At 41.1% G+C, this 24,363-nt stretch overlaps 7 protein-coding genes across 10 annotated transcripts; 4 read left to right on the top strand and 3 right to left on the bottom strand.

The window, feature by feature from the left end:
- Nucleotides 1–792: 792 nt before the first annotated feature.
- On the bottom strand, nt 793–5,232 carry LOC117144880. Of its 2 annotated transcripts, none has more exons than XM_033310291.1 (12): nt 4,769–5,232; nt 4,074–4,234; nt 3,627–3,988; nt 2,780–3,564; nt 2,552–2,718; nt 2,150–2,496; nt 1,924–2,085; nt 1,672–1,860; nt 1,482–1,611; nt 1,307–1,405; nt 1,096–1,246; nt 793–994 (listed from the first exon to the last, which is right to left on the bottom strand). In XM_033310291.1, exons 3-12 carry the CDS (start codon nt 3,983–3,985, stop codon nt 864–866), a joined length of 2,520 nt encoding a protein of 839 aa, XP_033166182.1. In that variant the 5' UTR covers nt 3,986–3,988; nt 4,074–4,234; nt 4,769–5,232; the 3' UTR covers nt 793–863. The 2 variants fall into 2 exon arrangements, with proteins under 2 accessions (XP_033166182.1, XP_033166183.1); XM_033310292.1 differs by lacking the exon at nt 4,769–5,232 and adding an exon at nt 4,511–4,700.
- A 185-nt stretch (nt 5,233–5,417) lies between these two features.
- LOC117143971 (nuclear export mediator factor NEMF homolog) lies at nt 5,418–8,931 on the bottom strand. Its single transcript, XM_033308906.1, has 5 exons — nt 8,703–8,931; nt 7,908–8,637; nt 6,958–7,835; nt 5,777–6,892; nt 5,418–5,718 (listed from the first exon to the last, which is right to left on the bottom strand). The coding sequence occupies exons 1-5, from the start codon at nt 8,756–8,758 to the stop codon at nt 5,520–5,522; spliced, it is 2,979 nt and encodes a 992-aa protein (XP_033164797.1). The 5' UTR covers nt 8,759–8,931; the 3' UTR covers nt 5,418–5,519.
- A 275-nt stretch (nt 8,932–9,206) lies between these two features.
- Nucleotides 9,207–9,520, top strand: LOC117143633 (molybdopterin synthase sulfur carrier subunit). Its single transcript, XM_033308409.1, has one exon. It carries the CDS (start codon nt 9,225–9,227, stop codon nt 9,495–9,497), a length of 273 nt encoding a protein of 90 aa, XP_033164300.1. The 5' UTR covers nt 9,207–9,224; the 3' UTR covers nt 9,498–9,520.
- LOC117143632 (molybdopterin synthase catalytic subunit) lies at nt 9,493–10,944 on the top strand. Its single transcript, XM_033308408.1, has 5 exons — nt 9,493–9,636; nt 9,698–10,004; nt 10,133–10,408; nt 10,473–10,741; nt 10,801–10,944. The coding sequence occupies exons 1-5, from the start codon at nt 9,508–9,510 to the stop codon at nt 10,921–10,923; spliced, it is 1,104 nt and encodes a 367-aa protein (XP_033164299.1). The 5' UTR covers nt 9,493–9,507; the 3' UTR covers nt 10,924–10,944.
- Nucleotides 10,945–11,064: 120 nt separating this feature from the next.
- On the bottom strand, nt 11,065–13,166 carry LOC117143630 (ribosome-binding protein 1). Of its 3 annotated transcripts, none has more exons than XM_033308406.1 (3): nt 13,103–13,166; nt 12,465–12,954; nt 11,065–11,996 (listed from the first exon to the last, which is right to left on the bottom strand). In XM_033308406.1, exons 2-3 carry the CDS (start codon nt 12,940–12,942, stop codon nt 11,221–11,223), a joined length of 1,254 nt encoding a protein of 417 aa, XP_033164297.1. In that variant the 5' UTR covers nt 12,943–12,954; nt 13,103–13,166; the 3' UTR covers nt 11,065–11,220. The 3 variants fall into 3 exon arrangements, with proteins under 3 accessions (XP_033164297.1, XP_033164298.1, XP_033164296.1); XM_033308407.1 differs by lacking the exon at nt 13,103–13,166 and having other exon boundaries at nt 11,065–11,414; nt 11,448–11,996; nt 12,465–13,096; XM_033308405.1 differs by lacking the exon at nt 13,103–13,166 and having other exon boundaries at nt 12,465–13,096.
- Nucleotides 13,167–14,060: 894 nt separating this feature from the next.
- LOC117142332 lies at nt 14,061–19,521 on the top strand. Its single transcript, XM_033306248.1, has 2 exons — nt 14,061–14,149; nt 15,710–19,521. The coding sequence occupies exon 2, from the start codon at nt 15,827–15,829 to the stop codon at nt 19,274–19,276; it is 3,450 nt and encodes a 1,149-aa protein (XP_033162139.1). The 5' UTR covers nt 14,061–14,149; nt 15,710–15,826; the 3' UTR covers nt 19,277–19,521.
- On the top strand, nt 14,065–24,038 carry LOC117142333 (tubulin polyglutamylase TTLL5). The gene is made up of 5 exons (XM_033306249.1): nt 14,065–14,149; nt 20,752–20,797; nt 20,870–21,658; nt 21,716–21,929; nt 21,990–24,038. The coding sequence occupies exons 2-5, from the start codon at nt 20,760–20,762 to the stop codon at nt 23,703–23,705; spliced, it is 2,757 nt and encodes a 918-aa protein (XP_033162140.1). The 5' UTR covers nt 14,065–14,149; nt 20,752–20,759; the 3' UTR covers nt 23,706–24,038.
- The last annotated feature ends 325 nt before the right edge of the window (nt 24,039–24,363 follow it).

The raw sequence follows: 24,363 nt of genomic DNA, 5'->3' as shown, positions 1-24,363 counted from the left end.
TGGATTGTTTTAAATTAAATATGGAACCTACACAATAAATAAACGATTGCAAGCGGACACAAATCGTAAATATCAAGTTAAATTAACAATTTGTTGACATACCGCTTTGAGATACTCTTTCTGATAAATGAAAATCAAAATAAGTGCAGATTTAATGGAAAAATCAAATTGCATTAGATTTATAAGTATTTGCAGTATAAATATGAGGAAACGGTATTTATTTTAAGTCTCAATTTATACATACATACAAATTTAAATATATACATAACCTATGTTGGCAGTTAGCCCTTACATTTTGTACATACACTTTATTGTTATTATATACATAATTTGTTTCAGTCGAAGGCTTATTAAACTAATTCTGAACGCATACGTCAAATGCACATACCCATATAAGTATATATCTTAATATATACTGCATGCCTTATCTTAACTGTAAACTAAAAGAGATAACTATTCGGGGGCATCAATGGGAATACATGCAATAATTGCAATCAATTCAATAATAAATAAATAATATTAACTCTTTGGCGGCAAATAAAATATCTGATGGGTGCGGATATAATGGAATCTTCGTTTGCCAGTGCCTTCAGCGATATATTCTGTAACTTAGTGTAAGTCTTAAGTAACTTATTGTACCATTCATTAAAATTCGAATAATGATCACCGACATTTTGTAAAATTAGAAAACAATTAAGGTTAATGGAATGCACTATGAAGATGACTGTGAGTGTGAAGATTCCGTTTGCTAAAAATTTACTTGTGAGTATATTTATGGAAATCGATCAACAATTCGTGAATATATGCGTGAACTTTATTCAACACCCCTTAACTTAAATTTACTTTATCGTTAGTAACAAATGTTAATAGCTTATAGATAATGATCCCATTTGCCCAATGCAACGACCTCCCTCTTCATCGAAGGTGGCCAAAGTTAATCGAGACAGCTTATTGCATAAGACTCCATTTCCATTATTTTGAATAGGATTTGGCTCTGAAAAGGGGTAGTAATAAAAATTGGATTTAAATATTAAGTGTAAGACTTAATTTCATTTGAGTTATGTGACATATAGCTGCTATTACGTAATAGCTTACCATCGTGAAAAGGTTCTTGAGTGTTACCCTCCTGTTTTTTGTTTCTGATTTGATCCGTAAAATGTGATATAAGTGCGTCTATCATGGCAGCTTGCTTTGAAAATATTTGCATCAGTTTGGACACTTGTATTCCGTTCTCGACGGCATCGAACTGCAAAAACAAATGTTTCTAAGATATTGTTTTTATAACAGCGAAAACACAGCGAAGTACCTGCAGGAAGATACAAGTGAGGCATTCGGGATCATCACTTGCACTTGGCTTTGCGTAATCCCACGACAAATCCTCGTATCGCAATCCCAGCAAGAGGGTCTGCATCAAAAGTGGTGGTGGGTCATTAAACAGTGCGGATTAAAACTATAAGTTATTATGCTAAAATATAACTTACACATTCGTACGGATCTATTACGAAAACCCCTCTCTCATTGACAGCGACCAAAACCTCCATATCCTTTTGGTTGACCAGTGCCATAATTCCCCTAACAGGTTGTTCTATTTGGCCATGAAAGTATGCAGCGCTGTGAATCCAAAAATCATTAATTATTAAATATATATTGGTATATATATGGAAAGCATACCCATAGAACGGCAGAGCCCAGCAGAATTCCAGGTATTTCCGCATCAACTTTCGTGTGGTGGCCGTCTGGGGCACCCGCTTGAATTGCTCCAGAAGCTTCACCTCCGCAGAATTCTTCTGGCTGATCGGTAGCCACAGCCAAGTGGAGCTCTTGGCCACGTGAGGAGGCAAGAACCTAGCTTGGTTCTCTCTAAATGATTAAATTAGCATACAATATTAGTACTTGGCGTGTTTTATTAGTTGGTGGACTTGCCGAAAGAATCCTATTGTATGGGTGTGGGAGTTGTAAGGACCCAGTTCGATGCGCGCTTGAATGCCACCCAACATCAGCGAATGCACGGGCTCCATGATATATCTGCCTGTCAGCACATTGTTTCTGGCCTCTTCATAGAGGAGCTCCAAGATCCGATGATCCCTGAAAATGGAATCATAGTGTTAAGTTTAAAATGGCTTAATCTAAAGATAGGGATAAGTATTACTTTATTTTCTCCTCATCTCGCTTGGAGAAGAAGACGTTCCGCTTCAAAACGATCATGGGCTCATCGAACTTTCGATCACTGGGACTGCTGTTGCTGAACTTCTGGAGGAGATTGGGCCACGCAACTCGCACTATGTAGGGGCAGTGGTGGGCCTTCAGCTGCATCTCCAGTAAAGCACTTGTCATCCACAATCCGAACACGCTCTGTGCCAGCAACTTGTTGGAAATGCCCAGCTCCTCGCATCCCAAGGCGGCTGCCAACATCACTTGCGATGGACACTGGGCAGTGCCCTCGATCTCCATGTGCACCGCCACCCGGGACATAAGATACACGCATGTGGGGATTACCTATGAAATAAAGAATCGCATTCAAGTTGCTGAAAATGAAAGGAATGTATCATACATTTTGGAGCGCACGGGTTAGATTGGAAGCAGCTTTGCCGGCAGTCGCGAAGTTCGAAGTTGAGCTGGTTGCCATCAGGCGTTTTTGGATTGCGGGATTGGATTGGGCATCGTTGCCGTTGTTGCACTTGTGATGTTGTGGCATGAATGAGGAATTGGTGAGCACTCCTAAAAAAGTTATAAATAAACAAATAACATAAACTAAACATTGCAATTTAGTTTCTCTCACCGGATGGGCTCCTCAGGTCGGAAAGGGGACAAAGTGCACTTGCATTGCTCATCATGTTGGCGCCCATGTCGGGTAGGCCACCCAGACATGAAGCATTTCCAGAGGCGGCCATGGCGGAGGACACCTGTGCCGGCGACAGGCAGTCACCATCATTCTGGCCCGTGCTGACCACACTGGATACACTGGCCGACGAGGCGAAGGTGCTGCCCACTGCCGTTTGGATCTGAGCTGTGGTCACCACACGATGCACGGTATACATGATTGGGGGAACCGGCATATTCACCGAGCCCAGGGACACGGGTACCTGCTGGTCGCACGTGACCACACCGGATGGGTTCTGATGGGTTTGAGTGGCTGCCACGCGTCCACTTCCGTTGCCGCCGCCGCCGGCGCTCGGAAAGATCGCACAGTTGTCGAAGGCATCTGGTGGATCGGCCACCGTGCCCTGTAATTGGGGCAACTGATGGATTGGTTCTGGGTGGCTCAGTTGGTGGTTGTGTTGTAGCGACTGCTGGATGTGGAGAAAGTTTGCCTGTTGCTGCTGCTGGTGCAGATGTTGCTGATGTTGCTGGTGCTGTTGGTGTTGCTGGTGTTGCTGATGCTGCTGATGCTGCTGCTGATGCTGCTGATGTTGGTGCTGATGCGGCTGCTGATGCGACTGCTGGTGCAGGTTCTGCTGTTGCGGTTGATGAGCTTGGTGCTGCGGCATTGCTGCTGCGGCATTGTTGGCTATATAGTAATCATCGCGACACTTCACATCCGTAGTGTTGTAATATAAATGCGATCTGAAAAGTATTTAAGGGTATAATAATGCACAAATTCGTTGAAGTTGGTATAGCAAACGCACTCGTAGTCTTGAGTAGATAGCTTTTTTCGATTATACTGCAGTGTTCCGAGTGGAACAGTCATTATGTTGATATAGTTCCCAGCGTTGGCAGTATTCTTGCTGCATTGGCCACTGTTGCTGCACACAGATCCTCCGTACGGACTCCCCATGTTGCCATTCCCGCCGAGCGTTTTGCTGTTCCCACTGCGCGGAACCAAGTCCTTGGAGCTGTAGCCCGATTGCGATTGGCCGGAGCTACATGTCACATAATCCTGGCCAGCGTTCATCCCATAGTTGAGTTTGTTCGACGCATGTTGGGGAATGGAAGTCGAGGGATTCTGCTGCATGGCGCTCCGGCAGTAATAATGATTTGGCTCCATGTTCTTCGAAATTCAAACAATATTTTTAGGATAAAATATATTGTATTAAACATACATATTTATTTAATGTCAGTTTAGTGAATCTTACTGCTGTTTTAGTAGATCTGCTGCTAACAAATATGATTAGTTACTGTCGACGCCTTTTCGGGGTTCGCTTGAGCAATCAGGATAGCCCTCATTTTATCTGGCAGTTGCGAATGTTCCACAAAAGTCCATTATAAGCAAAATATTAGCTATCAGTTGGCATTTCTGAAATGTACATAAATTCATACTCAGAATGTTTATTTAAATTTTAGAAATAAATTAGATAAAATATATTTTTAATGGGGGATAGTAGTTTCATCGTTTATAAGGTTAGCGTTTTGCATAAAAACAGACATGTATTTCATTTGCTTCCATCGCATGCACTTTCTGTATGCCTTGATGTTCTGTTTTAAAATAACAAAATGGTCCTCAGTTCTGATATTTGATTTTTCGAGCAGGTGCAATAGAGGGTATGCTGTATACACACATGCTCGTACATACCTACACGAAGGTCTATATGTGCGAATGCGAATGCGAATATGGGCACTTTTTTGTACGTCATGCTAATTCGAGTGCTTGCAAGTATGTCAGCGGGGGCATAACTTTTAACTTTATAATTGGAGGCACGTAAACACTGTATGTTAATTCAGCTCAGCTCACACGGCTGAGAAAAAAGTGCTGCGTCCTTAATCAATACATGCCTTCATATGTATGCATACACACACACACACACATTCACATACACTAACACACACTTACAGACACACACGCACATATCCTTCTAACTGGGTGGGACTTTGAAGGCCATAGTTTTTCACCGAACCATAGCCTCTGCACTTTAATTTTATTCCTTCGCAATGGTTTCCTTTCGTTGGGAAGCACTCCGTCTTTGCCCAAATGTATCTACATATCGGCGAAATCCTCCACGGCACACAAACGGATGGGTTGGAAAAAATGTGTTACACGGATTTCGCACGAAAGATACATTTTCCGCTGTATTGTCTTTGGTTGCGAGGAGCTCTGTGATTTGCTGCCTTCGGGTTTGTTTGCTTTTTCATCGGGCTCCGGAGGAATTAATTGTTTTATTCAGGCTAGTGTAGATTTTTACTGTGGCGATTCACGACGAATCGAATGACGACGAGAAGTTCCCGAACTTTTTAGTACACAAAATGCCAAAACAGGCGACTTAGCACCAAAATATCTACTTATACAACACCACTTTCGAACACAGCCAACCGAAGTAAACAAACACATGCAAACTCGGGCCCCATATGAGGCGCATGCGCCCCAAAATCCCAGCTTAAAGTTCGCCCAGCAACAAGACTATCGATAAGAGCCAATTTCAACCGTTAACAAAATCAATATATACAGATATATATATCTTTCTGATAAGGAACCAACGTATATATTCAGTTCCGTAAACATCCTTTTTTTATTGTATCAACTGGCATTACTTTTTTAAAGCATTTTTAACACTTCCTTAAGTTATGGCTCAACACATTTGATTTACTTATTTGTGATACTTCTGAAGTTGCGGGGCCGATAGCTTGACCTTTCCTGGTATATTCCTGGCCAACGACTCTTCCTTTATACTTTTCAGTAAGTCCTTCTCACGAGCACTGCAGCTCTTCTCCTTTGCGAAGATATTAAGTGCTAGTTTCGCCGCCTTTCCTCTTTTTCCCGTTCCTGGGGTGAGCTTTACTTTAAACCTAAAAGGATATTACATTTAGAAGGAAACATTTTATGCGAACTTTTAGTATAGCTTACTTGTAGTTTTGCAAGGCCTGATAGGGAGCAACGACTGGAATCGCGAACAGCAGCTCATCTCCTTCGTGCGGCTGTCCAGTCAGACTGTTGAGTAAATCCACATCCCCACCGACGGGCACTTCATCAGCATCGTCCAGTTCCACTGGGTTTTTGGGAGCTGCACTTTTTTCTGGCTTCACGTACTCCTTGGTTGACTCACTTTTCTCCACCACTTTATCGGCGCTGGCCGGTGGCTTTTCCTTACCCGATGACTTGAGAATCATCATGCGAATTTCCCGCTCTTCATCATCTTGATCCTTGTATTTTTGCTTCATTTTCTTGAGCTTTCCCTTTTGACCTCTCTTAACTTGGGATGGATTTTTGGGTTCAGTACTCACAGGAGCGACTTCCTGCTTGGCAGCCTCCTGTTTCGCCCGTGCCTTGTCTTCCTTGGTCTTTTTGGCACTTACTTGCTTTTTGCGACTTGGAGCAGCCAAAATAATGGTCGTTTCTTCAACGTCCGCCTTTTTCAAAATTTTGTCTAGGACAACTTCACTCTCTTTAGTCTCTTCGATCTCTGGATTTACGGAGTCGGATCTGACTGTAATGCGACCAGTGTCGTGCTCAATCTTAACTTCTGTATTGGGAAAAGCTGTAATTTCGGTATTGGAGCTTGGTTCCGATAGATTTGTATTTAAATCAGCGTCTTCATTATCTGACAAAAGATCATGTTCAACTTCGGTTTCTTTAACATTTGGATCTATTTGATCATCATCCAGACTTCTAACTTTACGCTCTCCCAAATGGCGCTCAATGAAGCTATCTTCCAACTTGAATAGTAAACTTAGACCCATGGTCAGGTGGCAGGAGGGTAGGAAGTTCTTCTTTCCTCTGATCATAAAGCTTCCCGTTGCCAAGTACTCTCCAGTTGGTGCAGTTTTGCTGACCTGATCGCTTGTTACCCAGTACGAGTTGGTAACCACTTTGGCATCCCAAGCAACACTGTACGAAATAGCCATGGATCCTGCCTCCAGCAGCGTTTTGGGAGGTATTTCTTCTCCTGTGGGATTTTGAATTATAACACTCGAGGCGCCTTGAATCTCAGCGTGGACATAAATGTCTTTCGGACGCATATATCTGAAATAAAAACATTTCGATATATAAATACTTTGATCTATTGAAAGCAATCATTCAAAGCAAACCTTTTAACAATAAGCTCGTTCTGCTGCGCATCTCTTCCTCCAATAACCAAATAATTTTCAGAGCTGATAAACCAGTAAAACTTTTCAAACCAGAAAACTTTCCGTGCCTTTACTATGTTCGATATAGTCCTTACTTCCTTGAGTGTCTGCTGAGTCTTGCGCTCGGCCGACTTAAGAGCTTTTTGGGAAGCATCTACAGTTTTCTTTTCCTTTTGAGCAGCCGAACGTTTCATATCGTAGTATCGACGAGCATTGGCCCAAGCGGACAGAGCCAAGTCAACATCCACAACAGTAACCTCTGGAGCCTTAAGATCGTCGTCTTCATCATTGTCATAAGGATCGCTGAGCATAAGGGATATATGATTAGTCTCCAGTTTAAGCTGCTTTATGGAACTAGCTACAGCATCGCCATTTGCCTGTGCCTCCTTCACAAGCTCATGAATATCCGGCCATGATAATTGACTGGCAATAGCTGACTGAACAGCCCGAATCGCATTATCCACCAGACTTTGATTGGAAGTAATTAGCTCTGCTTTCTTTCTGTCCACATCCTGGACTTTTGTCAACTCCTCTAGACGCTTTGCGTGGTCATTCTTGACATTAGACAGTTTTTTTAGTGCCTCACGCTCTTGCTGCAGCGTTTTCATGTCAATCTTTTGCGACTCTTGCGTAGAATAAAATTCATCAACGGCTTCCATAAAGGACTCAAATGTGGCCTTTTCAAAGTTTTTGAATTGAATAAAGAGGTAGGGATGAAATTCGATGTTTCTAAAGAAAAACTCCACCGTTCCATTCTCTGCAGGCTTTTCCTCTTTAACTTGAATAATGTAGCCTTTAGCTTTTCCACTATTTCCCTCAGCTATAAGCTCTTGAGCATCCTAAAAGATTGCAAAGAACGTTTTATTTACTTTTGCATGTAATAATAATTACTTCCACGATATTGTTCTTACCTTTACTGCCTGCTGAAGAATTGGCAGGTCATTAACCATATCAAATGGCTTCTGTTCCAGTTTCGTATTCTGTTGCTTCTTGCGTTGCTTTTTACCGCCCTTTTCCGGCTTGTCTTCCGCCTCCGGCGTTTCTTCCGTTGTTTCCTTTTTGATTACGTGATTGTCCAAGCCATGTGAAAGAAGAACATGCTCTATAACTGCCGGACCACAGTCCAAGTTTGGGGTTAGAATCTGTCGCAAATAGTCGCCGTTCCTGGCATTTTCCAACAGCTTAACCAGAGCTTCCGGTTCCAGTTCCCTCGTGGGCTGTTTGGCCCGTTCCACGGGATATTTCTCGCGCATGGCGAAGCGCAGGTTCTCGCCCTCCGTATGCGGACGCAGAATATATAACGTGGTCAGCTCGTAGTCGGTGAGAATCACATTACCGCGATCGTAGAGCTCCAAAATAACATGGTAGGCGGCATCGCCGGTACCGAACTGAAAGTCAACAATACGATCGCTGCCCATCTGTTGAACCTTTTCCAGGCGTTTGTTCTTCAAGTGCTTCCTCAACTTCATGCTAAAACCGGACGGAGCCATGTTCTTGGGCCATTCGAACCTAGTGGTATGGAATCTTGTACCAGATTCTATCAGCAGAGTGACCTTCTCCACCGCACCGGTCCCTTGCATCCGGAAGAGATAGGTCTTGTTATCCACGTCATAGATCTGATTCACTCGCCAGCCGACCAGCCTGGAATATAAATGTAGATGTGCCATTATTTGTGGGCATCGGGATTATACGGATTGGTTACATACTTTTGCAGTTCAGCCACTCCGCAGATTATATCGAAGGTATTGAAACGTGTCTTCATGGTTCCTTATGAAAAGTTGACGATGTCAACACGGAAAGTGAAGAAAAAAGAATCTATCTAGCAACCTAACTTATCATTAAATATTTACAAGTTCGCTATCTACGTTAGATAAGTTAAATTCCTGTAGTAGGGAATAATAACAATTTTATTCACTTGTGAAATTAAGTATCGGTGTAAATTGCGATGGACAAGCTTTAAGCAAAATATATCGATTGTATGCTGTTGATGATTCGGATTGTTAGAATGAATTCGCTGTATAATTATATTGTATTTAAAAATTTGTATTTATTTATGCATTGAGTAGGCAGCTTCTTTGATATACTTAATAAGCTATTAAACATTTAATAAAGTTGCAGTCAGCTGTTTCCCTTTACGTGGAATATTCCACTTCGTTCCGATAGGAAATCGATACATAGGTAATCGGAAATTGGAACTGCTGTGTCATCGCCAATCTTCATTTGTAAATATGAATGCGGATGGACCTGTTGTCAACGTGCACGTGTTGTTCTTTGCTAAATCCCGTGAATTAGCAAACACTCCACGATCGACAGTGGATGTACCCACTGAAATTACTGCCACCGAACTGCTGGACCACCTGGTGTCCAAATTTGGCCTGACCTCCATCCGGGATAACTTGATTTTGGCCCACAACGAATCGTACATTGACAACCTGAGTGATAGAATTCTGTTTAAGGAAGGAGACGAACTCGCCGTCATACCGCCACTGAGTGGAGGCTAACCAATCCGCCATGGATCACGTGAAACTGGTGAACGACCCCATAGATATTGCCCATATCCATCAGTTGCTGGCCGATGAAGGCTGTGGAGCCTCATCTGTTTTCGTGGGCACTACCCGCGATAATTTTCAAGGAAAAAAGGTGGCTTCACTATCTCAATCAATTGATTTCATTGATTCATATGTACTTTTCGACCTTTCAGGTGCTGTCATTGGCGTACGAGGCCTACGATAGCATGGCACTCAAGGAAATGAATAAAATCTGCTCAGATCTCCGATCTAAGTGGCACGATCTAAAGCACATAGTCATATATCATCGATTGGGAACAGTGCCCGTATGCGAAGCCAGTGTAGTTATAGCCGCCTCGTCACCACATCGTTCTGAGGCCTTAGAATCAGTATCTTTTGCAATAGACCAGCTAAAAACTCGGGTTCCCATCTGGAAAAAGGAAATTTACGAGGGCGATAACAACGGCGAATGGAAGGAGAACAAGGAGTCCATCAGGCCTAGTAAGATCTTATGAGTAGCCAGCATGACATGTATTCTTATTATTTGTACACTTGTAAATATAATTAACAATCGAGCATATACGATTTTATTGGCTTCTTTCTCTCTCATCTGTGCATGTAAATTGTAGAGAAATCGAAAAGTGGCTTCAACTACGCAGCTTGTCCCTGCAAAGTGGAGGAGTCACATGACGTCCCGCGAACTCTGGTGCAAATTAGAGTTAATGACGCTGAGTTAACCAAGCGTTTAGAATGTTTTGTCAACAGAAAACGGGACGAAATAAACTCACAAAATGTAGTTGACTTCAAATCGTCTTTTGTCAGCTCAGACAAAGACTTGAGCGATTCCTGCGCTCGAACGCAGAGCACAATTATCAAGCAGGAGCAGTCAAATTGCCATTTAAAAGGTGGGTAAACGATGCTCTATTTTCATAACTATAGCCACTTTGTTCTACAAACAACTTATCACAGTTCGACGAGTAAACAATCGCTGCGGACCTCAACAAATGGAAATGCGACCCAACTACGAACTCGAACTGAATAAACTAATGGGATCGCGTGACGGGCAAACGGATCCAACCAAAGAAATGAGGAAATCGCTACCCAATTCACGACTACAGGCAATTGAATCGTACATGGGCCTAACCACCGACAACGAGGAAAACATTTTCAGTAGAATCAAAAGAGTGGAAAATAGACTGCTGCAACTGGAGTCCATTTCGCCCGAGTACAAACACTTCGTAGGTTCTTAAGCACTTTCCTGTAATTGCATGTCTATAAAAATTCAATCTATTCTCAGACCAAACGTGAACCGTCTTCTATGGAAGCCGCGCCGCCGAAGAAGATCAGAAAGAAATCGTATTCGGTGCAAGAATTAAGTGCGTTCATTCAAAAGATTAAGAATGTCAGCGAATTTATCTAATAAAAACCTAATTAATTATTATTCCTTGGTTTGTAATTGATGTAAATTTATTTCAACATTCCAACTATTTGTAATAGTTTTTTTTTTATGCGTAAATGATGAGAGTGAAAAATGCAAAAAGTTTTGTTTACAACTAAGGAATATGGATAAGCGTGGCTGATTTGTTTCTGTTTATTAATCGGTCGTCAAGCTTCATAGATTGCGCCCGAAAATCTAATGGTTATTTGTTAACCGAAAGACCAGCTTACTAATTATTTAATACGTGAAATTATTAAATCTTATTGTTGTTCTCAACTCCTAGCACAGAGTGGGGAATTGAGCTTCATCGTCAACCTTCAGTGGCTTCTGGGCGGAGCGGCGTTTCTCTCCGAATCTGTTGTTGTCCTGTCTGTTTTCATAGCCGTTGCTGGGTCCGTTGTTAAAGCGGGGACCACGGAATCCCTCTCCACGCGGTCCGTCATTGCGGTACCCTTCTCCACGCGGTCCCTCACCTTCTCCGCGAGGTCCGTCGTTGCGATAGCCACCTTCTCCGCGAGGTCCGTCGTTGCGATAGCCACCTTCTCCGCGAGGTCCGTCATTGCGGAAGCCACCCTCGCCGCGGAATCCCTCTCCGCGAGGACCGGCTCCGGGGCGCGGTCCCTTGCGGAATCCGGCCTTGCGGCCATCATTGAAGTTGAACTGGATGTCCACGATGCGCTGAAGGCGGCCCGCGCGCTGAGGATATAGCGATGGATCATACTCCAACTCGTCCTCGCTGTTGCTCTCCTTCTTCTTGCTCAGCACGATCATCTTCTTCCACTCAGCATTGTCGGCGGCTCCTTCGCCCGCTTTGCGCAAATTGTAGTTAGGCTTGGCACGCTGGTCTCTTAGAGCCTTCCACTCGTCAAGAGTCATCTGCTTGGACTCATCCTCCTCGGCGGCGACCGCGGGATCAGCCGACTGTTCGTTGGCCGAGTCCTCCTTTTCCGCCTGCGGTGAGGTCTCCCCGGTCGTCTTTAAGTCCTCAATGTCCTGCTTCGGGGAGCCCCAGTTGTGGGCACCACCGCCTTCGCGCTTGTCAATTGACTTGACGCCTGTGGAGAATAAGTCAGCTTTTAATAGGGTTCAATCGATATAAGTAAAGAGGATTTTCGGGAAAATGTTTGCATAAGTTAAAGAATTGGATTTATAAGACAAATTAAAATTTAACCAAACGAATTTTATATTTTCGGTAACAATTAATTAAAAATTATTAAATCAAAAAAAAAAGTCGAAAAAACACATGCGTTAACAACACACACGAGTTTGCAACGCAGTAATTTCATTAATTCATCATTTAAAATAATATTTACAAACACGTTTTCAAACGTTTTGCGTATTACAAATGCTCAAAAGTCACGTGAGAAATACGCGATATGTTTGTAATCTTGTTGCCAAGGGTTGCGTTTTCTCTATATTTCGCAGCATGCCGCCATTACATGGCAGCATTTTCCACGCAGGAAAAACGAAATTCACTTGATGAGCAAACACGAGAACAAAGAATAGAATCTAGGCATAATTACCAGTTTTATCGGATCCAGACTGGCGATCGAACTCGCGTTTTCCGAACTTCTCGCCGGTACGGACGCGTGGTGGTCCCCTGTTGTCTCGATTGTTGAACTGACGCTGCGGCAACTCGTTTCCGAATTCCCCGTTTGACTCCTTGTTTCCGTAGCGTTGGTTGTTGTTGTTGTTGAACCTGCCCTGGTTGTTGGCACCGTTTGCGGTTGGGTTCCTGGGGCGACCCACATCCCCGCCAGCGGGACCCTTGCCGCCTTTCACCGGACTCGCGTTCTTCGCCACCGGAGCGTTGGCCTTGCGGGCCGCCACAACCGGCTTGTTCTCCTTCTCCGACTTGCTCTTTGGCGCCTTTGCCACCTTTGCCGGTTCCGGCTTCTTGGGCGCCGCGACTACGGCAGCAATCTGTGGCTGTGCGAGCCCGGAGGAGTCATCGTCGTCCATGAACAACAGCTCGTAGCGGTTATTTCCAGAATTGTCCATGATGTAAAATTTCTACGGATTAAAATTGAACCAGATTTGAGAGTTACTTTGGTCCCAATGGCGACGATATGCTTTGCTGTCAACTTATAGGCACATGGCCGGCCTAATGTTCAAACGAAGAGTTAATCGCTTAAAATTGCGAAAACGCGGAGCAACTTACGCACTACACCGGAAACGAAAGTGAAGGTAGAAACATCGATTGCAGGAAACATCGGGGCAACGATGTGTTCCTCAGCGAATCGATTTCATTTTGACTATCGATAGTTGCCAGTTTGATATCAGTATATATCTGTAAATATTAAAATACTTAATTTAAATTTTCTAAACAATTGTTGATTTTTAAATGGATTTGATAACTTGTTTAATCAAGTTTAACTTATATTTGCAGCCGAAAATAAAGTACAGCTTTAAATAAACCATATAAAACATATATATATATATATATATATATATATATATATATATATATATATATATATATGACATATATAACATATATAACATTTAAAATATTTTTGGAACAGTTATACCTTAAAAATTTATAACAAATTTAAACTATTTTGGAGGTGTTTCAGTTTTATTAATATACCCAAATATTAATATAACTTTTGAATCGATAGATACCAAATGGTAACGAGCAACTGTCAATAATGACTATTAGTAACTATCGATTGTCTTGAAATAACGTAAAATGTAAATCTTAATTATTGCTTTCCGCGTTTATAATAATTCAATATATTTCAATAAATTGAACACAATATTTAATTTCCTTTTCATAAAAAATACCGAAATATGCTCAATCGATTATTCGATTAATCGATTGCAGAAAGATGTTACTGCCAGCTCTAGCAGTCAGCCCATAGCCTAACGAGAACAACTTTTGGGCCCGTAGAGACAAATGTGACATTTGTTTCTTTGATGCGTTGCCATCGAAATTCTCTGTCCTCTTCGGCCTGATGCAAGTAATAAATTTAAGTAAAGGCAAATTATCCTTGTAATTGAAAGCGAGTCCATCGTGAATTGTGGCCATTGCGTACCGAACCGCGAGAGAGCAGACGAGCGAAGCAGCGACTGTCATCGAATTGGAAAATTGGAAGCGACGAAGAGGAGAGGGATCTCGAGCACCCAATAGCCCCCATCCACATTCACGTCCAACGGGCCCCCAAGTATTCGCAAGTGGTTATAGGGCCGCGTTTGCGTTTCGCCGGTGAGTCCTCAAATAAGAATGCAATCCATACATATCCATTTCGATCATATTCATAAGTTATTCATAAGGCTAAGTCTAAGTGTGTGTGTTTCAGTTGGTTTCCCCATTTCCTCATGTGAACGCGGGACATGCATAAACAAAAAAATCAATATCTTCGCCTGCTATATGCAGTTCTTGTTTTTTTTTTTTTTTTTTTTGGAGCTTGGGGTTTCTACAGTTCTCTAAATGGATTTTACCTTGACCTCTTCAACTGCGCAAAACTGGCTTTGGCCGTCATGTTTCTATAACACCCCGAAAGTTTTTAAGTGAGAAATCCAATTTGCTTTAAAAAAAAACTTGCCAAAAATATCGTGATGTCATTTACGGACTTTTTTGTTCTATCTTTTTTGGAGCTCTGTCGCACAGAAATCGACAATATTATCATATTCGGTCAGGCAATGGGGCTCCTATTGCTTTTATGCATATGTCGACTTTTGGTTTCTATCCGAGTTTTCCGGGGGTGGTTCTACCCCTACTCATAGATAACGTCTGGCCTTACTGTTATTTTTGCACCCTCAGCAGGTATGTTCCTTATATGGTAGCATATCCCAAATGGAAACAAGTGATGTGAAACATTTCATACTCTTATTTCATAAGGTATGCTGCTTATATGGTAGCATATCACAAATGGAAACAAGTGATGGGAAAGATTTCATACACTTTGGTAGAAATGTAAAATGGATTTCGGAAATTCCGGCTGTAAAAGAACGATACATTCACATAAATCCTTCTACTCAGCAAAAAAAAGAACTTGTTCTGCAAAATGTCTTGGGAAGCAGTTGACTAATCTCAGGCATCAGCCAGAATTATTCCCTTTGGACAGATACTTTTTAAGGAATTTGTATTTAATTACAAATACAAAGCTGTTTTACTATATATGAGTAATTTTTGAGCTCAAAGTATTGCACTCACATCATTATCGATTTCAACTTTTTATGAAAGTTGAATCAAGATGCCAGCTTACCATATCAAATGAATTTTAAAAAGCATCTATTTGCTGATCTAAAAAAGAAATGCAAATATTAAGAACTTTTTGAAAAAATATGAGTTGGGAACATTTAATATGCGACATTTATATTTTTGTTTTACCCGCATAGTATGCTAAATTCAAGCAAAGGCAACAGACACCCTGCTCTATGCTCTATATAACGCTTTAATTAAATCCAATGCTTTTCATAACCGAGTTATGGAGCTGACATTGTATTTCAATAAGTTCCACTAGTTATGGCATAGTGCTCTTTTGCTGGGTAATTTTAGCGCTACAATGTTATGTTAAATACATATATTTCGAAACAAATAGTCGTCTTGAAAGGAGAGGACTATATCATTCCTATAAATGCAATCGCATATTCCCAAATTTGTAACGACTTTTCTAATTTGAACTGTATGCCGTAGTCTAAGAAACTTAGTATTTACTGTTTTCGTAGATCAATAGAAAATCTGCTTAATAGAGTAAGACTAACCTTTTGTTATTACTGCTTAAATTCTATATAAAAAACATTTTTTCCTTCAATTTTATAGCATCTCAATATCTGAAATCAAAAGAAAAATCAAATTTGTATCAAAACCGAAAGAAAAATAAACTTTCTCCGAGCCACATGAAAACAGTTTAATGTTTAAAGGTATTACAGCCACAAAATGAATACCAAAAACATTGAAAGCAAACCCATGGATGGGACAAAATTTCTAGATGTGTTGTCAAAAATATCATTGGAGGAAATATTACAACTTGAATTCCGTTACAATCCAACTAGCAAATGGGAATCTTTGATAACCCCTGCATACCCGCTTCGGAAATACAATTGTAATATTTGCCGTGTTGTCCAGTTCGGCGACCAAAATTTGTTTAGCCACCTTAGTGGTAAAAAACATATTGCTACAATGAAACTCCAAGAGCAATTGCAAATAAGAACCAAGCCCAATGGAGCTCCACAAAAATTTGTTACAGAACCCACAAAAAAGGGACCGATTACCAATGCGAATAATAACAAAAACAGTCCATCTCCTGTTGTTAAGAATTCGCCTATTATAAACAAAAATGTACCAAATCAAAATAGTAATGCAAACTCTAACGTTGTTAATCAGGCAGCTGGAAATGAAGTTGCAAAAACACAACACAAACCAGCGATTGGCGCTAAAACGCAAAGCACTCCACCTAAGGTGGTAAATAATCCAAATACTCAAAAAAATATTCAGGATGGCACTCCAAACATTCAAAAGAATGTGCCAGGTAACAATCCACCCAATCAAAAGAATACATCAGTAAATAATACGCCTGTTAAGAAAAATACAGGGAATAATACACCCGTACAAAAGAGTATTCCTATTATTGGCGCAAACGCGCAGAAAAGACCTAACCCAAAGCCGGGAACTATTCAAGCGAAGAAACCAAATGTGAATGCTTCCAACGCAAATAACACTGCTATTAAAAAGGCTCCACAGTCTGCAACGCCTACAGCGAACACTTCACAGAAGCCTGGAGGTCCTGCTCCAAAAACTACTGTGAGCAATACTACTTCTCAGCAAGCAGTGAATGTTCAGATTGAAAAACAACCATTAGAGCAAACTAAACCGACTGTTCAAAACCCCTCACAGACTCCATCAAAGCCGCAGAATGCTAAATCGAATAACGCGGACTTGGCTCGCAACAAGACGACTAATCCAGATATAGTCAAAAATCCGCTTTCCACGAAAATATCTTGTGTTCCGCTAGCCAAGCTTATCAACTCTACGCCAGAGCGCGAGAACGAAGTCATAATCATTGACGATTTGCCAAAAGAGGCTACTAAACCGCCAGAAACTCCGAAAAACCCCATTCCAGTTCAAACGTCAAACCCGAAGCCTGCTATTGCGGCCAAGAAGCCAATCAATGTTGTTGCACACTCTGTGCGCCCTACTATCCATAAGGTAGTAAAGCCCTCGTATGTTGCACCCAAGGATTACACAACAGCTAGACCTGGTGGCACATTTGAATCGAGGAAAGGTCATGTCATGGGTCTCGTTGGGGTAGAGTACGTTTTGAAAATAGTTAAGAACTTGACTGACAACAATGCCAGATATCAATGTTGCCTCTGCGAGATCACTGCTGATGAGCAATCAATGCACAACCATTTGCTTGGCTATAATCACCGTTTAAAGTATTTTGACAAGCATTTCCCCACTGCAATGCGCCTGTACCGTCAGTATGTGTCCCATGTTCCGGAGAGCGAGGTGTGCAAAATAATGATGCCCATTTTTGATAAGCTTGCACATGCCATTGAAGCACACCATGGTCGAAAAAGCGCCCATCTGTGCTATGAACATGTATATTCGAAAGATCGCCAGAGTTTGTTCACACAGGTGTACAATAGAAAGCACTCGTCGGAAAAGATTGGGCCTTCGTTCACCCATGTCGTAGATGCTAAAGAGGTGGAGGAGTTGATCGACAAGATTAGAAACAACGTTCAGCCCTTGATAAACGTTGAAAATCCGAATCCTTACTACGTCCCTCAATACGTACCACATGCGTATGTGGGTTATCAGAATGTGCCCGAAAAGATCACAACACCGCCTATTGATGATGAAACTCACAAGCGAATGGTCGATAACTTTCTTAGGGACACCAGACATGGTTCGGGCGATGTACAGAAGTCCCGGAACGCAAAGCGAAACCGCTCAAGATCCAAATCGCCTGATCAAAGGAAGAGGGTCGCCCCCAAAAGGCACTGGAATGTGGAGCGTAGGTCAGTGTCGCCTTTGCGCGATGGCGACATTTGGCAGGCGTACCGTCACATGGTAGATCTCAGGGTGCGTGAGCTAAATGTGTCCTTCGACACATACAAATCTGATCCCGAACAGCATCCGAGTTATCAAGCTGAGTGGCAAATGTTTTGGAAGCGCCGCAAGGATGAGCTTATATTGGCTGGCATTAATCATCGCACTTACAACTTCCAAAACGAGTGGATTAATTTCTTTAATGCTCGTATCGAAGAATTGTACAATCAAGATATTGAAAATATTAAAATAAAGTGTCGCGAACGGCTGTGTCTGCCAATGACCAATAACGAATTGGAGGACGAAAAGTATCACGTTCATTTGGACAAAACTGATGAGCCCGATGATGAGCGCAGACAGGAATCAATAATAAACAATAAACCGCAGAAAGTGTCTGTTGATGTGGAGCCTCCGGTTGAGGAGCCGCCGAATGTGATTCACGTTCTTCGTCTTTTAACTGCTTTGGAGAATTATCTCGGAAGTTTGGGTCCTATTGTTACTGAGATGCTAGTAAAAGCTCTGCAATCGCAGAAGATTTATCCAGAAAAGTTGCACACTTTAATTTTAACAGCCGAAAACTGTGCTATTTTGGAGACCGTTAAAGAAAAGTTTACTGGTCTCTTGATCTCCCAAATTTATGATCCCGCTAAAGAAAGGGCTTTGAAGAGAGCTATTAATGACACCGAACGGTTGCTTCAAAGTGCCAGTAAACTTAACAATTCCAAAGATAAAGAGGAGCAGCTCGCTGAGAAACCAGTGATGGAGATAGCCAAAAACTTACCGCATAACCTCGATAAACCATTAGATAAAACTGAGCTTGCGGCAAAGCTGGCTTCATCATTGGTGTCCCAAGGCAAAACATCTATTAACCGAGAGGAACTTCAAAAGATACTTCAGGTATATACGATGATTGAGCAGAAGAAACGCCAGGACATGCCATCCTCAACCAGTTCCGTGAATTCAGGGCCCAGCACTTCTACTAACTTGATTCCAAATTCCAATAACAATGATAACCTGTTGACACAACATTCATCTAGAAATTTAAACAACAATCCGACCAGTGAGTATACTGGTCAAAACTACTCCGGAAATGTGGCTCGCTTTAACAACCAACAAAGCACTAACTTAGCTAGCCCCTTCACTTCGAACACGTATCCGACTGATCGTGGATTTGGAGCACCCGGCGGATATAATAGTCAATTCGGCTCTAAACTACCGGCAATCAACCCAAGCAGCGTTTTGCGAAACGATCTGACTACATCGTCACTCTTCAACTTCAACACCAATTTGAACCCATCTTATAACAACCTTAACCGGAGGAACACTAATTTTTAATTGATAGTACGTAATGCGGTTAGATTGATAAAGAAAACTTACATTAAACCCACAATTATGTAACACATTTTCGAATTAGCTACATTCTTTAAATGTAAATAAATCAATCGGTTAGATTGATAAAGAAAACTTACATCAAACCCACAATAATGTAACACATTTTCGAATTAGCTACATTCTTTAAAAATTTGTACAACAATGTAATTTGAGCAATGCATTGTAAATAAATCGATTTTATAATGGCAGTCAGTTGTTGTTAATTAATTTAGAAAAGGAAGAAGTTAGTTTAAGTAAATAAATAAGTTATCAATCAATTGTTTCTGAAATATAATATTGATAACTTTTTATATTTAGATTTTACTGCATAAATTTCTGTATTGCGTGTAAATATATAAATTATTTTCATAAAATAAATTGTATATTCAGCTATTGTAAAAATAAAATAATATGGAACCTAAAAAATTTGATTGCCTGGAAACCAGATAACACATTTTCCTAAGTCACGTCCACTTAAATGGAAAGATGATTATTAAGAACTGTGTTTTTTTGGTGGAGAGGTCTATTATTTTATAATAGAATAGTAAGCACAAACGAACAGCGCATGGATCATCTATATACACTTTATTCCGCACATCAGGATGAACGCCATACCAGCACGTTGACCCGGTTATATAGGTTCAATGGATCTGGAACCTAATCCTGCATCTAGAATATCCTAGCTTCTAGAAAAACATTGCGGTACGGGTGTACAAACTCAATTACTCCATGGAAAAGTGACAAAGAACTCTCCGATTGATAACCCTCCGTACTTCCAAAATGTTGAACATCTCGACGTTGGAAAGATATATCCCAAAACCAACTTCAAATCGCTGGAAAACCCGTAGTTTTGCCCAAACAGCTGTCTCTACTTATATATAGATCAATTTAACTTTATATAGACCAAACAAACCATCTGGTACTCTACTTTGTTAAAAAAGGTACGAAATAATTCTAAGTAATTACAACACCTTTTAAATAACTAATGAATATATATATATAGCGAGCTTGACCTAGAAATTTGTTTAATTTGAAATACGATTGAAATGTCCATCCTAAAAACCTCTGAAAACAATGCAAATTTTAATTTGAGGTTGTCGGTTCTTGATTACATATGAGTATAATGATCATTTTAGGTGATTACACTTTATTTATACTTATGAAGAGTGTTTCTGTTAAGTTTTTTTATCTTAAAAAAAATAATTAAAAAAAATTAACTGAAATATATAGCAGCTTCTAATGATAGTTCCTTAAATGTTAGTGATTAATGTGATGTGTCTGTCCGCCTAAGTATTTCCCAGGTTTGTTTCTCGTGTATTACTTTAAATAAATTATTTATTTAAATCCAGCTAAGCCATGTCCTAGAAAACGAGAGTATAAAGTTCTCTTCAGATAATTATGTTCAAATGAACTTATTTTTATAAACTTTACTATTTCAGAAGTCGTTATGCCTTCTTCATTGTGTGAAGCTCTCACCAATTCTTCGTAAGTTTAATAAACTGTTTAAAGTATCATTCGTTTGTATTTGATTAATATATTTATTTATTTCTGTTGCAGAATCAGTTTCGATTATCAAAAAGAAGATGATTGGATTACGAGTGGAAAGCTTGGTTCGCGAGAAGCAGTTTTGGTTTTCAGAACGAATATTCTTAATCCGAAAATCCGGAAAACATTGTCTGAGAAGTCCTCTGCACAAGTGTTAACGGACACGAAGGATAATGAGGAGGAGAAGCCCGTTCAAAGCCCACAAAAACTGTCGGAAAAAGAACCCACTTCCTCGGAACCAAGTAGCAAGGAAGCTCTAAGCGGTTCAACGCAACAAAAGATATTTTTATTGAAAAAACCGCAACAATGTGATAAATTGGATAAATTAACTTTTTCTAGCCCTTTTAAGAAGATACTTAACCGATATTCCTCGAGTGATACGTCCATTTCAAGTGAAGGTGAAGAGCCTGCAAGTAGTAGTGAAAACAAATCGCGTGTACTTAAAACCAGTCAGAATACCATTAATATTAAACTAGCTGCCGACCTATCGAATGAGAGTGGATACGAATCCATAGCACCTGCCAAAACAATTTCAAATACTGAAGTAATCGAAGAAGATCAGGAGGAGACGAGCGAGGACGATGCCGAGTGTGGGATAAACATGCCTGCCTCCAAGCTCAAAATTACCTACAAATTCCATCAAACGGAAACCAAGTTGCTTCGAAAGCTCTTTAATGTCCATGGCCTTACAGAAGTTCAGGGTGAAAATAATAACTTTAATTTACTCTGGACGGGTGTTCATATGAAATTAGATATTGTTAGAAACTTGGCGCCGTATCAGAGGGTTAATCATTTCCCTAGGTGAGTGATTTTTGTAATTACTTAACTGGTTTAAAAACATTTATATCTTATGCTCAGATCCTACGAAATGACCCGAAAGGATCGACTATATAAAAACATCGAACGCATGCAACATCTTCGGGGTATGAAGCATTTTGATATTGTGCCACAAACATTCGTTCTGCCAATCGAATCCCGAGACTTAGTAGTAGCCCACAACAAGCATCGCGGACCATGGATAGTTAAGCCAGCGGCATCCAGTCGAGGAAGGGGAATATTCATTGTAAATTCGGTAACTATAACGACAACTTGCTATAATTCTAAACTAATAGATATATGTGTTTGCTTTTAGCCAGATCAAATACCTCAAGATGAGCAGGCGGTGGTGTCCAAATATATAGTGGATCCGCTGTGCATTGATGGTCACAAATGTGATTTAAGGGTATACGTACTAGTCACGTCCTTCGATCCCCTAATTATTTACTTATATGAAGAGGGCATTGTGAGGTTGGCCACAGTCAAGTACGACAGGCATGCCGATAACCTGTGGAACCCGTGTATGCACCTCTGCAATTACAGCATTAACAAATACCATTCTGATTACATAAGGAGCTCCGATGCTCAGGATGAGGATGTAGGCCATAAGTGGACGTTGTCCGCTCTTTTAAGGCACCTGAAACTCCAGAGTTGTGATACACGTCAGCTAATGCTGAATATTGAGGATTTAATTATTAAAGCTGTGCTAGCCTGTGCTCAATCTATTATTTCGGCCTGCAGGATGTTCGTTCCCAATGGAAATAACTGCTTTGAGCTGTATGGATTCGATATACTAATAGACAACGCACTAAAGCCATGGCTACTGGAAATCAATCTATCGCCGTCAATGGGTGTGGATAGTCCTTTGGACACCAAGGTGAAGTCATGTCTGATGGCAGACCTATTGACGTGTGTGGGCATTCCAGCCTATAGTCCCGAAATGAGATCTCATTTTGACCAGAAATGGTCGCGTTTCCGCAGCACAAGCTGCCTAAGGCAAGCAACTTTTCCCAGTACCTCGCAAAAGACAAAGAAGTCGAAGAAAAAAGGAGCTGTCATTAATCTTAATCTAACCGGCGAAGAGCAGCGCATATTGCGCAATGCACGCCTACAGTATTCTCGTCGTGGAGGATTCGTGCGCATCTTTCCTACAGATGACTCAATGCAGCGGTATGGCAATTTCCTTGATTCTGCTAATGGCATTCCGATTTCCACACCGAATGTACAGAGCCAGACATTCCAAACGCCGATTATACAGCACAACTACAACCAGATGCTTCACCAAAATTTATACTCCAAGGATGGCCGACAAAAGCAGGACGATAATTCTGAAGCTGACCGGATTTGGCAATACGAAAGGGCCTTGGAAACCGATTCGGAAATTCCATTTGTCAAGAAGCCCACAGTTGAGAAGTGCGAAGTGGAGGGGAGGCGGTTGCGGAAGATCATGCTCAAGAAAATATCCAATGGGTCAGAGCTGACGCCTTTTCAAGCGCGTCAGACGTTCAGCATGTACTTGGAATCGGTTCTCCGGCGGCTTACCGAAGATCCGAAAGACAATCACGAGAAAATAATACTTAAGTTTTTGAACAAGTTCGGCGGGTCTGTAAAGCCGCCAGTCATGTTCCGGAATATGCAAACGATCAAGGTGGCCAGCAAAGCCCGATCCGCAATGGTAGCGAAACTTCTGGGTGACTTTCTGGAGAACTACAAAAGAGATACAGAGGCGTATGTGGACTCGTTCGATCACTTCGGAATGATTCCATCCAGTGCCTACAATCAGTTCCTGATGCACGCCCAGGAGTCCGACTTGGAGGCAGTGCTGACACTTCACACCAATGTAACCGGAATCATGCCCTTCCTGTACAACCGATGTGGACTGTCAGTGCCACCAACTCCCCCGATTCCGTCTGGCTTGCACGGCTTTCTGAGAGCCCTGCCCTCCATGGTATCCTCAACTGGCATCAACAGGGAGCTCAGCAAGTACGATGGGTACTTCAAGAACTTCGACAAGGAGAAAGTATTTCTATGAAGCCCGAAATCGATGGGAGAGGTTTTTAATCTAAATAGCTAATTTGTCAAGCTTTTGTCCAGTCATCCTATTGTAGTAAGTCTAATTATTTTTGTATTCAAATTTTCGCATCAAGGCAGAGGCTTACACAAATAAATATTTATCGATAAACAACGATTACTTGAATGTAATTTTTGAAACGCTTTATTAAAAATGAAATAGCTTTTATATATTAAAAAAAAGGTCAAATTTTTCTGCCTACACAACTCATAGCTTTAAAAACTTAATATACATTCTACGCCAAAGATATATGAAATCGATACTTTGAAAATAAAAGTGAAATGCACAAAACTATGTAACTGGGTTTTTGTTTATAAAATTTAATTTCTTTTTATGAGTTTTTCGAATAGACTAGATAATTTTTCTATGTTTAGTACCACATTCTGACAACAGGTGGCGATGGAATGAGTGTTGAGAGTGGGCTATGGCGAACGAAAATGCTGTGGAGCACTTTATTTTGGCATAGGTTAGTAAGGACCACTAACGTATTAGTGGGGGTACTTCTTCCCCCACCAAAAGTGCTTAATAATGCAAAATGGACATATGTACAAATATGGAAAGGCTTTCACAGGAACCCCAGATGCTTCGAAAGCTTTTGCTCGAGCTTTTCCGAGCACAA

Source organism: Drosophila mauritiana, chromosome 3R (assembly GCF_004382145.1).
Source record: "Drosophila mauritiana strain mau12 chromosome 3R, ASM438214v1, whole genome shotgun sequence".
Classification (NCBI taxonomy): Eukaryota; Metazoa; Arthropoda; class Insecta; order Diptera; family Drosophilidae; genus Drosophila; species Drosophila mauritiana.
This window is presented reverse-complemented; position numbering and strand designations above follow the sequence as displayed.